Source organism: Cyclopterus lumpus, chromosome 17 (genome assembly GCF_009769545.1).
Source record: "Cyclopterus lumpus isolate fCycLum1 chromosome 17, fCycLum1.pri, whole genome shotgun sequence".
Lineage (NCBI taxonomy): Eukaryota > Metazoa > Chordata > Actinopteri > Perciformes > Cyclopteridae > Cyclopterus > Cyclopterus lumpus.
The window spans coordinates 10,238,341-10,254,876 of NC_046982.1; the positions used below are offsets into that span (position 1 = coordinate 10,238,341).

Below are 16,536 nucleotides of genomic sequence, written 5' to 3' on the forward strand. Positions count from 1 at the left end.
CGGTAACATTAAATACAAATGAGGTTGTCTGTCTGACAGATTTCAAGGTTGTAGCCGGTAAAGGGTTAACTGATCACACTCTGACCAGACCGATCATAGTCACACAAAAAGAGTCCTCAACCTTTTTTGTGCCACGGACCGGTTTGGTGTAAGACATCAAGATGTGGGGGATAAACATGGATAAACATAATGAAATAAAATGATATGATAAAAACAAATATAAAGTAAATAAAACATACAACTCACATCACGCAGAATTATCGCCATATTATTAAGAATCATACATATCCAAAGACGTCTGTTTTTTACATATTTTTGCTCGCTTGTGGGCTTAATTTTAGGGGTCACCTATCACGTGGCCGAGACGAGCGTCTTGTGTCAAGAGGCACAGACGGATGTATCCGGTCATTTTTTAATAAAACCTTTGATGATCCCTAAAAGAAATGTTGACGTGCGGCCCAATTCGAAAGAACCCACGGACGGTACCGGTCCTCGTCCCAGTGGTTGGGGACCGCTGCTTTAATTTATACATTAACAATTTTTTATTACACGTTAAAATATTCCACCTGGCAGTAGTACAACTTATTATTTTCAACAACAACGACTTCCAAGCATGACATAATATCTATGATTTGTATTTGTTTCTTTGTCAGGAACAGGTGCCCAGCCAAAGCTTTCCATGAAAATGAGGGAACAACTCCCCATGAACTTTATGACATGGGGAGAAACCTCTGGAAAGGCTTTTGGAAGAAAGATCCCCTCTCCTGGGCGGCTGGGCATGTTTCATGGATAGTGGGTTGTGTGTGCGGCTGCATTAGTTATTGTATATTTTATGAGGACCAGTTTCAGTTTTACACCTGTAAAGTGAAATCACTTCTCTTTCCAAGTGTAGAATGAAACGGTAGTTTCATTAGCTGTTTTCCCCTTTCTGTCAGTGTCTATTCCCACCTGTGGCTGGAAGCTCTGATAGGAATTTATTAGGTCATCAATCTTTATCTTCCAATTAGAATGATCACGGTATAATTTGTCTCTTTGTTATGTTTTGGTCAAATTACTGTTTCAAATGCCAGGAATGAAGTTTTAATGCTCTTGTCGTCTCAGAGTTATTGTCAGTAATATAATTTTGTTTTCTTTTTCTGAAAGATCAAATATATCTGAGGTTTGTAATATGTAATCTTGTTTACATTGAAAGTAACGTTGAGTATTTCAATCATCATACTACCAGCAGTGGTAACATAGGGATCTTTCCCATCTCTACAATCCATCCCTAAATGACATGCATGTGGCATTATCCTGCCTCTCCTCTGACCTGTGCTGTAATGCTGCAGCTGAAGTTACAGCAGAACTGAATGCAAATTCATAGTGTGGCTCCAAACCAGCTTAAAGTGTGTTTCGTAAAAGCTTTTTGGTGTGAAGTGTATTTCGTAAAAGCTGTGACAGGAGTGCATTTCTGTTTAGACTTACTTTGGCCCCATCTAGTGGACGTGGAATCAATAACAACGAAAAAAGACATTGAAATCAAGCAGCTCATTGTGCTGTATATCCAGTCATCCTGCTTTTAATACAAAGTCAAGATACAATATCTACATCCATAGTTTTAAAGGAAAGAACAGGTACATAAGTGAGGGGGATGGCGTCATCAGAGCTTGCCCTCAACACATTTCATTTTATGTTTCACGTGTGTGGGTTTTATATTTCTCTTGACACAATAATCATTAGAAATCGAAGGAATAACATATTTCATATATGTTGCACACTTTCAAGACTTCTGGACCACACATAGATTTGATATCAGATTTTTTTCAGATACAAACAATAACTTTCGAGGGTGTGTGTAGCTGGGCCATTGTTAACCCATTATCTGTCAAAAATACACTTGCTACCATTTGCTTTGCAGCAAACTAAATACCAACAGCTTGTCTGAGGTTCTCCCCAACAAGTCTGCTCTATATATCTAACTTCTCGGACGCCCTTAAACCTATCACATGGGGCTGACCGTGCCCCTGTTGCTATGACCACGCCACTGCTGCTGCTGTCGCGGTTGAGTGGGGGAGGGCATCAGGAGGGCACCACTGTAATCTTAAACTAGGTCTGCCTCTAATGTACATCTCTAGCTAACTAGTCGGACATCAGTAATCAGTATCAAATAGCACCCTACACAGAGGGCATACTTTGTAATAATAAAGCAAATAAAAAAGCACCACAACTGACCATTAAAAATAAAAAAACAAACAGTGACAATATCATACTTTAACATTGGCTTGCCAAAAGAAACAAGTAAACAACATCTTATTGGTTATAGTTGCTAGATATCCCAAATAAATAGATTAAAAACAAACGTAAAAAGTAACAAAATAGAATAATAAATATCTTTAAAAAAAATCATATGAAATAAATATGACAAAGTGAACAATAACAATAAGGCTTTTTTTTGCGACAATAAGAACTACATCACATCCAATCCCACGTTATATCTTGTGCTCAGACGTATGTAACTGTACTGTATAGGAATCCAATGATAGACTGTATGTACAAAATGTGTGAAATCCCCCGGGATGTCTGATACACTGAAACATCGCTGTGCTCTTCAATCCCCATGTGGGACCGATTATGATTATATGTCATATCAATATATATATATATATGTATATATATATATATATATATACATATATATATATCGATATCACAGATTTGTGCAGTTGTACTGGAGGAAAGAGGAAAACATAATTTGGTTAAGTTGGGATGTTCTGTACAGTGTGATTTAGCAACAGAGACTTTAAATGGAGCGTATGTGGAGGTGGGACAGTTGGGTGACGGTAGAGTTCAATTCACCAAATGCGCTGAATGTTTTCATTGGGATTTCTCTCATTGTCTTTCACTGCCAGTATCCTTAAATAGTCAATAACCAGACTGAATTATCTGCAAAGTGTTGCAATTCAAGTAGGTAAGATTCAGAAGAGGAAGATGATTGGGAAACAACGTTCCTCCTCGGTTCAAGATACTGTATGACAATAAAAGTTTAGCACACAACGCATGAAGATCAAGCAGCATGAACACAAGACTAAAGTCAGCATAAGGCAAAGACGTACAGTAAAAACACATACAAATCATGTGGGCAAAAATGGGATGACAACTGTATTAACTGGATTGAAGCTCAATTCTGTCATTAGCATTTCTTTCAATAAGCCACTGCTGAGCTGACACAATAAGGGGCTGACTTCAGGAGATGAGCTGGAGGATAAACAAGGACTACAGCAAATAGCAAGCAAGCTTTGTTTAATGGAGAATGCACTGGACTACAAATCTCGGCCCAGCTGAGGATATGACGGGCTCTGATCACTGTTCTGGGGCCAGCTGTTACACAGCGAGGACACAATTGGGGAGCGTGAACTCATTATTGGCCAGCGTGTTAAGAGCGGTCTTTATGTTATTATGCTGGATAAAAGAGGAAGCCATCTCTCCTTGTAGGCCACAGTTCATGTTCACGCTGCATGGTTTCTCTTGGCACTGCGTTGGGCAAAGGAGCATCAACACGCTTCCCCAACAGTCCTCAGGGTGTTGAGTCTCCACTTTAGGCTTCTGCTGAGGCATTACCTCATCATCTGCTATAAACTATATGATCAGAGCTATCGGTGTTAGCATTAGACACCTTTGAAACAGACTCACAGACACATAGAAATGTTCACTGTTACACTTTGTAACCCCTTAGTACACCAAACCAGTAGATACAAAGTTGAGGATAAAAAGCCCATTTAGGGTGCAGCAAATATCCAGGCTCTTTGTGTTTTTTTAAATACACATTTAGTATCATAATTCCTGTCCAGAAGCTGTTTGTATTTCACTTGTTCAATAGCTGACCACAACACACATGTATTATACGTCCTTCACACTGGAACACTGAGGTAAGTATATGGATTACACATGGATAGTCCCCACACCCACCGGCCCCTCAGGGAAACCCCTGATGAATGTGGGTGCTGTTCGACACAGATTTTTGTTGTTGCTGTTTTTGTTGTTGCTTTTTGTCCTTGTTGGTGTAGAATTCATCTTTGAGTCTTGCTCCCGGAAAAAGGTCAAATGTTCCCGTTATTTCAAGTCGACTTTCTCTCGTTGCGCTTGTCGGTTTGTCTGTGGACCTCGAAGCAGAACGATGGATGGATGGTTGTCTCTTCACTTACGTTGCATAGTGGTCAAAGCTACCCAGGTACTCCAGTGCAGCCTGGTAGCAGAACTGGTACTCATCCTGCGTGGCAGAGTGAGAGGGAAAAGGGCTTTCACAGGCCATTGAGAAAGAAAAGGTGCATTTGTATCTTGCTTTAAATGCAACTTTTTCCTAATCACTTCAGATTCAAACTCAACGGGAAGATCAAAATAAATGAACAAGTAATAATTATATTTAGAAATGCACAATAAAATGAGCAGAGTATTTTGAAATATGGTATAGTTTGTTTTAGAAGTGTTTTAGCTGGTGCAATGCATGTTTATTGGTGTATATGAGGGACGACATGTTGTTTTTCAAGACAGAAGGTACAAATATTCTATATGTTGTTACCAGTTGACTGATGTGCATTATGCATGTTTGTCAGAGAGATGTGTTTACTTCAATAGTATCATCATTATTAAAGCAAAGTAAACAGAGTGTAACACAGGTTGAGCTTTACATTTTTTTTTCAAATTCCTCATCAAATTGTTTAAAATATCCATGATCAGGCAAATATAGTACAAATATGACGAGATTTGTCTTTGAGCAGTACCGATAGTGTGTTGCATCAGTGCTTCCCTTGCTCGTGTCTCTCCTGCCTAATGAACCAATGAGTGCCACATGCCGCTCAGTGTTTACCTCAGTCTGCACCATGGCCGGTCTCTGTGTGCGCAGCATTTTGACAGTCTGGAAGATGTCCACCGCCCCTTCGTAACGCATCCTCTCCAGGACAATACTCAGAGTGATGAAGACACCTGTCCGCCCCACACCAGCACTGCAGCCATGAAGGAAACCATTTGGCTCTCGTTTACAACGTGCTTATGACCAACCTACTGCAGTTATCATTATGCAATTAAATGCACTTTTAACTAACATTGAAGGGTTTAATTATGAGCCACTTACCTGCAATGAACGCTGATTGGTCCATCCTGGCCAAACTGCTCCTTGGTTTTGTGCACTTGGCCGATGAAATCAATGAAGCCCTCCCCAGATTTGGGCACACCTTGCTCTGGCCAATCAGTGAACTGGAACTGACGCACTGTCCGTGATTGGCCATCCTGAGGGAGTGAGGAAATGAATGGTGAAGAACGATTTTATTGAAAACCTGCAGGTTTTGTTGACCTTTTTAACACATATCAAGATGTTTTTCATATGTTTAAGCTGTAGCTTTTGTTTATATGAGGGGATTATTTCCAGAGCTCATTCTTGCTGTTTTGACTGAAGAGTGAGTATCTTCCAGGCAATATACCCTACTAATGATTACTGTTATCTGACGCCGGATCAGTGGCTGTGGTTAACTTCAAGCCGTAACATCAGTGCGTCTGCTATTGTCAGCCACTCAGTAGGCAATTACATCTTTTCTCTTCTGCTCAGCCTTTCTGACTCCCCTTTAATGGAGATCAATAGAGCATCTGTCAATGTGGCGTCAGGGCAGGGCAGGCTTAACTGGAGTTATCTATGACTGGCTGATATGTGTATGAGAGGACACGCACACAGTCTCACACACAAACACACACACACACACACGCACACACACACACCTTGTTGTCAAGGTGATCTGGAGACAGCATGGTTGAATGAGTAATCTGGGGGCTGCTTGCCGATAGTGCTAACCTCTTCACATTCACATACAAAACACACAATAAGCAGCACACACTACAGGTCGATAGGACATGCTTTGCCCTGCTGCCTTCCAGCAGCACTGATGGATTGGGGATAAAGCTGAGAAGTCAAGGAGTGTAATGTTACACTGCTGTTTGAATAAAACATACAACGAGAGGGCAACTCTTTAAAGACATAGGCGCCACAAACTCACTCTGGCATCCGTAACTTTGAACTCCCGGAGGATGTACTGAGGCATGTTGTACTCAGCCATAGGGTCCACCACAAAGTACTGGTACCTGGCTGAGCGCTCAGCGGGCCAGTACTGGTGACACTTCTCCTGAGAGAGCAGGACAGAAAAGAAAGGATTGATGACATTGTGTACAGGGCTGACATTTACTTGTTATTTGTAGCACTTTGTGTGTGCGTGTATACTCAATTTACCCCTACCCGGCCCATTTCTCTCAGTTTAGTGAGCATGACCACTATAGTGGAGTTGTGTTCCCACAGCATCCTCCAGAAATCCTCCGTAGTCTCAGCCAGTGGGCCCTGGGTGGCAATGTAGCCTCTCTGCTGCCTACACACACACACACACACACACACACGCACACACATGCACACACACACACACACACACACACACACACACACACACACACACACACACACACACACACACACACACACACACACACACACACACACACACACACACACACACACACACACACACACACACACACACACACATTCATTATGAAGCCATCTCCTCCATTCATTCCTCCTGTTTTCCCCTCTGTCAAGCATCAGCCTGAAAAGGGGGTCAGGCTTCAGGCAAGAAGAGGAACAGTCACAACATGTGTGTACAACCACTCTGAAGGCCTGAATCATCAGAAGCCATGTGACCAAAGCGAGTCCTGTGTAGCGACACAAATAGTGGAACATGTATACAGTAATGACAGATCTGACAGGACGTGACAGGTGGAAGCACTGTGGTGAAAACCTATCCAATCCTTTCCCTCATCAAGCCTTCATAAGAGGACAAGGGGATCAGGTCACGTTAATGTTTTCGGGATGAAAATATACCTGTATCCGTCTATGTAACTGGCGTTGATGTAGTCGGAGCCCTCCAGGCCTCTGATTGGCTGGAGGCAGACGCGGGTGGTTTCATAGGGCATGATGTTGACCAGTCGGTTCTTGAATTTGTTGCAAGGCAGGTTGGCTGTGACAAACCGGGACGTGTGGGCTTTGGTGTTCGCCAGTCGCTGGATGGAGCAAGAAAATATGAATGTGTGACGATGTTGTATATACTAATCTAAAGAAAATGATCTAACAAACCAAAACTGATTTTGCATGCAGGAGTAATCAGATTATTCAGGATTATTTGCCTGATTAGCTAACGTTAATGTAGGCCAATCTAGTGGTTCCAAATTTAGGGGGTTGAAAATTAAATCTGAGGGGTTAAAATAGAAAATAGGAATAAATATTTCAGTGTCTGCATTTCTTATTTACTAATTCTGTTTTTTTCTTTACATTTTTTCGTGTCAGATTCGTCATGGGTCTGTATATTAATCAAGTCAAACTATTTTAGGAAGGAAAAGCTATCTGATGTCTAACTTCTCATAGATGTATAGACAACAAGAGATGATTTTAAGTAGAAATGGCTTAGTTTTTTATATTTGGGACCACTTTTTTATTCCTCTTTGTCGACAAAATCTCTGAATATACTGTAATTCGTGACGCGACCATTGCCCTGCCCTCTCCCCTACCTTGAACTCCAGCTCCATGCCGGTGATGTGCTCTCCAGTCTCCACCTTTGACAGCTTCTGCATGTAGGAGTGCAGACTCCTGGCGGCCACCTCGGTGTTCCCGCAGGCCACAGCCTCCAGCAGGGCCTCGTGGATGAAGCTGTACTGGTCCTCCGTCTGCACCATGTAGTTCCTCTGTGAGCGCATCAGGGTCACGTGACCGTAGATGTCCACCGTGCGCTCGTGTCGAATGCGCTCCAGCATGGCGTCGATCACAATAAAACAGCCAGTGCGACCAACACCAGCACTAATAAAGGGAGGGGAATATATGAGATATCAGTTGACTAATAGGGAGGATTTTAGTTATAATATTTAATTTAAAGGAACAGTTCAACATTTTGGGGAATGGGCTTATGAGCTTTATGTTTTGTCTGCAGTTAGATGAGAAAATTGATAACACTCTCATGTATGTCTGTCAAATATGAAGCTAAAGCCAGCAGCAGGTTAGTTTAGTTTAGCGAGAAAAAAAGTTGTTTGATTAATCCATGAAAAATAAAAAATAAAAAATAAACACAATGTAAAGAGGACAAGTTACGGTTATCCAGAAAGAACAGATCATAGTGGTCTCAATCTTCTCATCTAACTTTGGTGAGAAAGCAAATAAGCATATTTCCCAAAATGTTAATGAATTCCTTCGAGATAAACTTGCGTGTGTGTACTGTACCTGCAGTGAGCGGTGATAGGTCCGGCGTCAGGAGGATTGCAGGCTTTGACCCTGCGGAGGAAGTTGAGGAAGGGGGTTGGGTACTCTGGCACTCCGTGATCCGGCCAGGCTGTAAACTGGAACTGACGCACCTCTCGCCGTTCACTGCTGCCACTCTGATACAAGAGACATGCGGGGAAAGAAATATCACTGAAATGATCTGTACATTTGTATATGCAAGCTGCATCTCTTTGCATTGTTGAAGGTTTCAACATAACACCTATTCGGTCATTAAAGGGAAATGACACATTTGTTTGAGTGTAGCTTCTCATATATGTTTGCATTAATCATGACTCCATTCTAATTACTACCGGTCATTCAAGCGATGACTACTTTCTTCATGCAGAATATCCCCCCCCCAAAAAAATAATAATTCTATACATACTGAATATATTAAAGGAATACTTTTATTTTAGACCATTAAAATTCCTATATTGTACAAAAAAATTGTATTGTCCACAAATTTACACAAAAGATGCGAATAATACATTGCTAAATATTTAATGTGCATTATACTCTACTGTATGACGGATCTCCTTACTTGACGTTTCACAACACAAAAATGTTGAGAAGCGATGCCACACTTGGAAGCTACAGTTGGCCTAGTTTCTGTGCTTCTAAGTAGGCCACAGAGACACGCTAGTCTGTGGGTCCTAGATTAAGGTCCTAGCTGTAAGAAAGTGCTCTGCTTCCAACAGTGATCAAATGTTAGCGCCTGACACAGGGAGGCTGGCCTGGATTGAACACTCCATGAAGCCCACACTAATCTCTCCTCCTCCGAGTGTCCCGTTCAGTGACAATAGGACATTTGTGATTCCTCCAGTTGCTTCTGGTTCCTAACTGTACACTTGAGAGATCAAAGCAGCTTTCACTGGATACGGCAGTAATTACTCGAGGAAGTCGAGGGGTGGATACAGAAAAAAAAGAGGGGAATCGTTTACCTTATGCAGGGAAAGGGTGCGGACACAGAACGTGGCCAGCTCCATTGTGTCCAGAAGAGTGACCTGGATCATCCCGTATGTCTCTGTGCCGCGACTCGGCCAGTACTGGTCACACTTTATCTACACGAATAACGGAAACATCATCATTACTAAAACTCAACAGTTTTCAGACTGAACTAAAGCAACGTTGCTCTTCAGTTTCATCATTATTTTTTAAACAAACAGCTTCTAGAACTATAGATTGTCAGTAAAGTAAGATTAGAAAAACGTAATTGTCCCCAAGGGGGGATTTGTCTTGGGCAATAGTGCTACACACAGCTGCAATTAACTAAAAACAATACGTAGCCAAAGACACAGTAATAAATTACATATTAAAGACAAAGAAGATGTAAAATATTGCACATGCCATCGTAAGATAAAAAATATAAATACATAAACGTTATAAAAATGAGGAAATAAATGGTAAACCCATATTGGATCAATCTTATATGTGTAGGGCAACACCAGGCTTGACCTAAACATTGCTTTCCTAAGTTTGCAAAAGAAAATGTAACAGATAAACACATAGATATTAATGTACTGCATTGTTATTTATGAAATGAATGGTATCCCAGACCAGATCAGCCTATTGTCACTGATATCCGATCAATATATTTGAGTCAGCATCGGACAGATATCTGCTATTATTATTGGTATCGGTGCGGCTCTAATTGTGGCGGGCTTATCTACCCGTGACTTCTCCTCAAGGCGCGTCATCATGACCACAGAGGCGGCCCGCTGCTCCCACACCATTCTCCAAAAGTCCCCGAACGTCTCCGCCAGGGGCCCCTGTGTCGCGATGTAGGCATTCTGCTTCCTGTAGCCATCAATGTAGTTGGCGTTGATGTAGTCGCTCCCCAGGATACCTGCAGACAAGACACTTGTGAGGCTCTTGCTAAACTGCAATCTGCATAAGCAACATAATAAATGAACCTGCATGTGTGACGTCAAACAGCCTAACGAACTGTTTGTATCCAGCAGCCGCGGCTTCCAACAGACGGCTGCTGGATGACTCGTGGAGGACAACAAACAAACAAGACTCTGTCGGTGTAAATTCATGAGCTGCAGATCAAATCTATTCTCCCCCTTCTTGTTCTGGAGGAGTGCTGGCTGCACTTGAATGCTCTCGCGCTGTTTGTCAGTCTCATGCCACTGCACACAGCCAGTCTTGAGCACTGTTTGCAATTTCAGATTTCATCCATCATGCAGCTCTCCCTCTCCTTCTCCACTCTCTTTTTGTGTGTGTGTCACCCCCCCCCCCCCCCCCCCCCCCCCCCCTGAACACACATACGATAAAAAACTCTCTCCCATTATGATCTCTAAACATCTTCTTTGATTTGTCTTTCTTTTCCGGTTGATCCTCACCTTCTATAGGAGCCAGGACGACTCTTGTGTGGTCGTAGGCGATGACGTTAGCATAGCGGTTTTTGGGCTTATTGACCTCCAGGTTTGAATGCTCCCAGGTGAACTGCTGACTGGGGTCGATTGACTGGAAAGAAGCAGCACACACACACACACACACACACACACACACACACACACACACACACACACACACACACACACACACACACACACACACACACACACACACACACACACACACACACACACGGTGACATACTTAGTGGTGCATTTGAGGATAATGGAAAGAGAGTGCTCCGTAATGTAGACAAGCCACAGCATAAAATTGCAGTGCTGAATAAATCATGAAAATATAATCTTTACACAGAGACACAAATGTTAAATAAGATTTGCCTCATAAAGCGACGGCTTAACAGGCTTAACATCTCTAAACAATAAGGATGCTCATATGCAATAATCTAGTATCTCACCTCATACTCCTGAGAGAGTCGCAGGTTGTCGTTGGCTTTCAGCAGCTCTATGTGCTCAGACAGCTCACTGATGGGGATGGGAGGATGGCTCATCATTCCTGGGTGACAAGGGTCAGAGGTGACACAGACTTCAGCTGAATGGCCTAAATTACTGCAGGTCAACCAACATCACTCATATGCAAGAACGGGAAGATAATTCTCCAATCAGAGAACATCCCATATCATTAAGGAACACGTTGAGGCAGAAAATCAATTTTGATACATGTGCGAGGACAAAGTGAGGCGAGTCTTGTTTGTTTGTAAATTGTTTTTCTTTGATAAATTGCTTTCTCTGTGATCAGAGGAGCAACGACTCGGAGAAAACAAACACAGACAGAACACTAATTAGGAGCACGCACACACACACACACACACACACACACACACACAAACACGCGCACACACACACACACACACAGGAAGCAACCTATGCCTCGTACAGTCGTTCCTGTTCACAGCTGGGGCAATCTATTGTCCATTCAAAAGGCAAAACAGCTACAACAATGAATCAAAGAAACTCTGCTTTCTAGGCAATAAACACAATCTATTTGAAGTCAGAATGCATTTTCGACATTTCTAGAATTGTAATGTATCTGGATGCGAGAGCATTTATCTCATTCTGCTGCCACAGCTATCAAAAACAGGCTCATATCAACGGCTATTTTCTCCTTTAGCCCAGCACTGCAGCACCCACAGTAATCACAACAAATGCTCCAGTCACGACCAAAATGACCTCAGATGGCATCAGCCGGTGTAGTTGGAAACAAATTTCATCTGTGAAGAGCGTCTCAAAAGAACAAGTCTCAGGAGAGAAGATGTGGGTGTGGTGGGAGCTTCAGGTTTGCAACGAGAGAGTAAAAAACTCATCTGGTAGAAGAGAAGCGCTCAAGTGCTTTTTGTTCTGTGGGTTTGTCTTTGCTTCCCACGAACGTATGTAAAAACAGTGTAAAAAACCCTCAGACCTTCATCTATGGATTAAATCCACAGTGGTATTATTTGACTAGATATATCCTGGCAGGTAAAAGCACTAACATGTCTCCATGGTGACACATCTTTCCACCTTTCAACAAAGACCCTGTGAGACCTCTCTAAACTGCAAACCATGAAAATATAGTGAGAACAGTGATTTCAATTCCTCCAGGCAATGTGTTTTTTAGATGCGGCCAATTTACTGGAAGAATTGAAAGCAAAGCATCCTCGGCCTGGTGCCACCACCAAAGCAGCTGTGTTGTTAGAGCTCACTCTGTGTGTGTGTGTGTGTGTGTGTGGGGGGGGGGGAGGAGTCATAAGACAGCTCTCGATCTTTCTGATGAGCTATCTGCAGCCTGGCATGTGGGGTGTGGGCGAGCGGAGATGATTCAATTCTGTCACACCATTTTTACTCAGCCGTGACGAAGCACTGACTGTACTAACCTGGGTAGAGGCCATTATGATTTCAGAAACGACCGATAGCTGCCAGGTTGGTTGTGGCGAGGAGGCGTATTTTCACAAGCTTGTCTGCATGATCCGACCAAAGTTAAAATTAGTCGCATGAATATTTCATCATCGAATGATGAGCGATCGGAAGCACACTCCCAGTTTCCAAATACAAAGTGTGTTTGGGTGCCAGTGTGGGTCCAAGCTTCCTACCGGGAGTCTGGAAGTTAATGCGTCTCATCTCCACAGGGTCCGTTGGGTGATGGGCCATCAGCTCTGCGTTGCTCAAAAGGCTCTTGGTTCCGGGTTCAGAGTCCTTGCGCTTGCTGCTCAAACACCAGTGATTTCAAAGAGCAATTAGCACATGCAAACAACCAGGGAGGAAAAAAAAACTCAGTAGTGACACGTCATTAGCATAGCTACTAGAACGGAGTAAATAGTGCATTAACAGATATGATGTTTTACAGTTTTGTACACGTTTTCCTTACAGCATCTGCTCTCGTGTAATTGCTGCGGGTTAAAACGAACAAAGAGCTTGACATTGGTTTAATCTTACCTGTCAGGTTTGCTGCTTCCAGTGAAACAAGAGCAAGGAAAGGAATAATTAGAGGAAGAAAAGGAAGGAAACAGACAGATTGTTAGCGAGGAAAATCAATATGTTGCATTAGTATTCAAAAGCTTGATGGCTTGGCAGCAGACATCACAGGCCTATGTAGCAGGGACAGGCTGTTTCAGAGCTGTGGGGAGGGGAGAACAAACTTTGTAATTGTAATCATAGTTGATTTTCATAGTTGAAAGTTGAGCATTGTGGGAGGATAGTGGAACAATAAACAATACCGTTACACTAAATATAAGTGGGAGCTGCTGGCAGAATGTGAGCACAGAGCATGCTAGACACTTAATGCATCTTAAAATACGAGGCCGGAAATATTCAATATTCAATATTTTTTTGAACTAACAATTAATTGCCACAGTACTGACAAGTGCTCTCTCGGTGGCCAAAGCCTTAAGTAATGTATTCCACTGTCCATAGAGCTACATGATTGTCCAAAGGTACAAACCCCTCCAATCGGGGCCTGGGTTGACTCACTCAGAGACACAAACAGCAACGTCAAACATATTAAGAGATAGTCCTTTCATAACAAATATCCTTTAAGAGTCATACTCAAAGCTGCACCACTCACTTTTTGTAAAGGAGGATAGCGATGACGATGCAGATGATGAAGACCACAGCCAGGACGGGTCCAACCACCCATATCAGACCATCACCTGCATCGAGGGGCTGGGGATCTGAATCTGGGGCGATCACGGGGTCTGTGTAGGGGCTGGCCACGTACATCTTCTGTAAACAAACAAAAATACAGGCACACAGTCAGGAAAACAAGACACTGGAAGGGTTTTTCTGTTTCTTTGTCTATTTTAGAGAATCCTGAAATTATTTATTACCAAGACTCAATAAGTGTAATGTATGTCAACAAAAAGTAAATAGTCTTTATTACAGAGCTGTAGCATTGGATTGCATTAGATTAAAAAGGTGTTCCTGTAATTGTGTGTATTAGATTATATTTTATTGGGAAAACACGTGAAGAATGTACCTGAGCTTACTGACATTATATGTTACAATGTACTGAATGAAACTGCCTTTTTATTCGGTCTGAAGGACTTTTAAAAAGCATCCCCTGGGCTATGTATGTGTCCCTAGTAACAAATAAAAAAATAACATTGATCCTAATTCAAGTCATATATTTACGTCTGATTCAATTCAAATTCACATACAATGCACAAGGTGTATACATCACACACTGCCACAGTAGCACACTCACTCTTTATTAGCAGTGGTGATGGAAGTAGGGAAAAGGGTTATTGCCTTTTGCTTACACCACTTTGACTGACGTGCATTTTATTGTTTAGCAGCAAGTCCATATTGATTACAATGAAAAGTGACAGCCATCAGCGGAGAAACACAGGCAACGAGGAATGACGGAGTGGTTTTAAACACAGAAAGAAAAGAGAAGTACCCCGGTTGTGGAGTTGAGCTCGGCCAGGATGAAGAAGATGTACTCCTGCCCCGCCTCTAGAGCTCGGTTCTCAAAGCCTCCGTAGTCCAGCTGGTCCCCCAGGGTGAAGAATGCCGGTAAGGTGGCAGGTGTGAAACGGGCTGTGATGTAAGCCCGGCGCAGGTCCACCTGCTTCTGCTGCCGAGAATCTCTCTGCTTTTGACTGATATCTTTTAACAGCTGAGAGATGGAGGGAGGAGAAAAAGAGGACAACAAAGAGACAAGAAAATGAGACGTTCCGATATGTACAACTAATGTTTAAATTAAATTAGAAATACGAAAAGGGTAAGGAGTTCTAAACAATTTGATTGTGTGCGTGTGTTTATAATCCTTTCCTCCTTCCAGACACAAACATCAGTGGGTGGTGTAATTGTTGTGCTTCTCACCTCCTCAAGGTCCATTTCATCCGGGCTCTTGAGTGGTCTGATAACGCCGCGGGCTCTCCGCAACGGAACCACAACAACGTACACATTCCTGTGGGAGCAGAGATAAACAACATAACACCGGTTGCTCTGATACAATAGCAAACATGGACGTGTTTCCACCTTTCTTTGCCAACTTGTTGCACTAAAGACTAACATCTTGTCAGTCAGGCAGTGTTCTCATCATGCCACACACCTTTAGAGATCATCTGAGGTCAGCTAGTCTGAACCTCTAAAACGCCATCTTACTTGACAGGAGAGCGAGTCTCCAGCGATGGCAGGACTATGGTGACTGTGGTCTCAGTGTCACGGGTGTGGTCAATCTCGGGGCGGCGGATGGTGATTGGCGGGGAGGTCTTGGCGGAGATGCGGGTGGCGAAGGCCTCCCAATGTTTCCCTCCGGAGCCGTGATCTTAAGTCGTAGCTGGTGTCGGGCTGAAGGTTTGGGATGACTGCCTTTCTCAGACGAGCGTCCACCTCCATCTTCTGTCGGTTGTATTCCACCTGGAGGACGGGAGAGGGTTAGTGAAGTCAGTGAGCAGATCAAATGCAAATATGCCTATTTATATACTGCATGATGATGATATCCTATTGTACTTTAACACCAGGCCCCGTTTTGAAGGCACTCTGTTTAAATTAAAACAATGTATTATCATAATTTGATACTCAAAATGATTTTCTTCTTTTTCTTTCTTCTTTGAAGTTTTCCAGTGTTAATTGCATTGTCCCACTGCCCCACTTTACACCAAATTGAAAACGAAAAGTATTTTTTTCGTGGAAATACCACTCACATGTCTGTGTGGTACATATGAACCTACTACCAGCAGCTGGCTAACTTAGCTTAGCATAAATACCCCAGTAACTTGTCATGAAATTCTACATAAAGCCCACATCCTACTTGGGAACAATATGCATGGTTGGGGCCATACATAATAAAACACATAATCTGAGGTATTATTATTATTATTATTATTATTATTATTAATCAAGCATACAACAAACACTATCTTAAGAAATGACAGACGAGGTTAGTCACGCCACATGCATCAGCCAGGGAACATACAGTAAAGCGATAGGGGTTGGTGCTCTCTGGAAACTCCCAGGTCAGAAGAACACTGGTCTTAGTGGCCAGATTGACAGAAAAATTCCTCGGCACATCTGGGAAACAAACAAACAGAAAAACAGAGTCACATGTGGCGACTTATTTTACTCAAATCAGCGGCTCCTCTGCTGTCCTTCTGAAAAACCAGTAAAAAAAATGTCAGTCAGATTTGTGACTGGGGGAAGAGTACATGATGGTTAGGAGGATGGGCAGGTGATGAGGAGAGTGGATGTCAAGAGTAATAAATACAGATAACAGACAGACCGGCTGCAGGAACATGACATGCCACATTCTCAGCGTGTTTAGACTCAGAATTCAGCATGTCAGCAAAGGCTTTGGAAAAGGTGAAAGTGGAGGACTATCAGATA

At 42.6% G+C, this 16,536-nt stretch overlaps 1 protein-coding gene across 1 annotated transcript in view; it reads right to left on the minus strand.

The window, feature by feature from the left end:
* Window positions 1–3,221: 3,221 nt before the first annotated feature.
* Window positions 3,222–16,536, minus strand: part of LOC117746882 (receptor-type tyrosine-protein phosphatase S-like) — a 46,259-nt gene continuing 32,944 nt past the window's right edge. Inside the window, 20 exon segments of the mRNA XM_034556214.1 lie at window positions 3,222–4,246; window positions 4,844–4,979; window positions 5,108–5,262; window positions 6,021–6,146; window positions 6,257–6,383; window positions 6,893–7,071; window positions 7,576–7,861; window positions 8,279–8,433; window positions 9,259–9,378; window positions 9,988–10,163; window positions 10,663–10,786; window positions 11,133–11,230; window positions 12,801–12,913; window positions 13,144–13,158; window positions 13,772–13,929; window positions 14,606–14,824; window positions 15,031–15,118; window positions 15,316–15,437; window positions 15,439–15,570; window positions 16,130–16,224. Of these exon segments, the coding sequence (XP_034412105.1) occupies window positions 4,178–4,246; window positions 4,844–4,979; window positions 5,108–5,262; window positions 6,021–6,146; window positions 6,257–6,383; window positions 6,893–7,071; window positions 7,576–7,861; window positions 8,279–8,433; window positions 9,259–9,378; window positions 9,988–10,163; window positions 10,663–10,786; window positions 11,133–11,230; window positions 12,801–12,913; window positions 13,144–13,158; window positions 13,772–13,929; window positions 14,606–14,824; window positions 15,031–15,118; window positions 15,316–15,437; window positions 15,439–15,570; window positions 16,130–16,224 (2,693 nt within the window). The 3' untranslated portion in view covers window positions 3,222–4,177.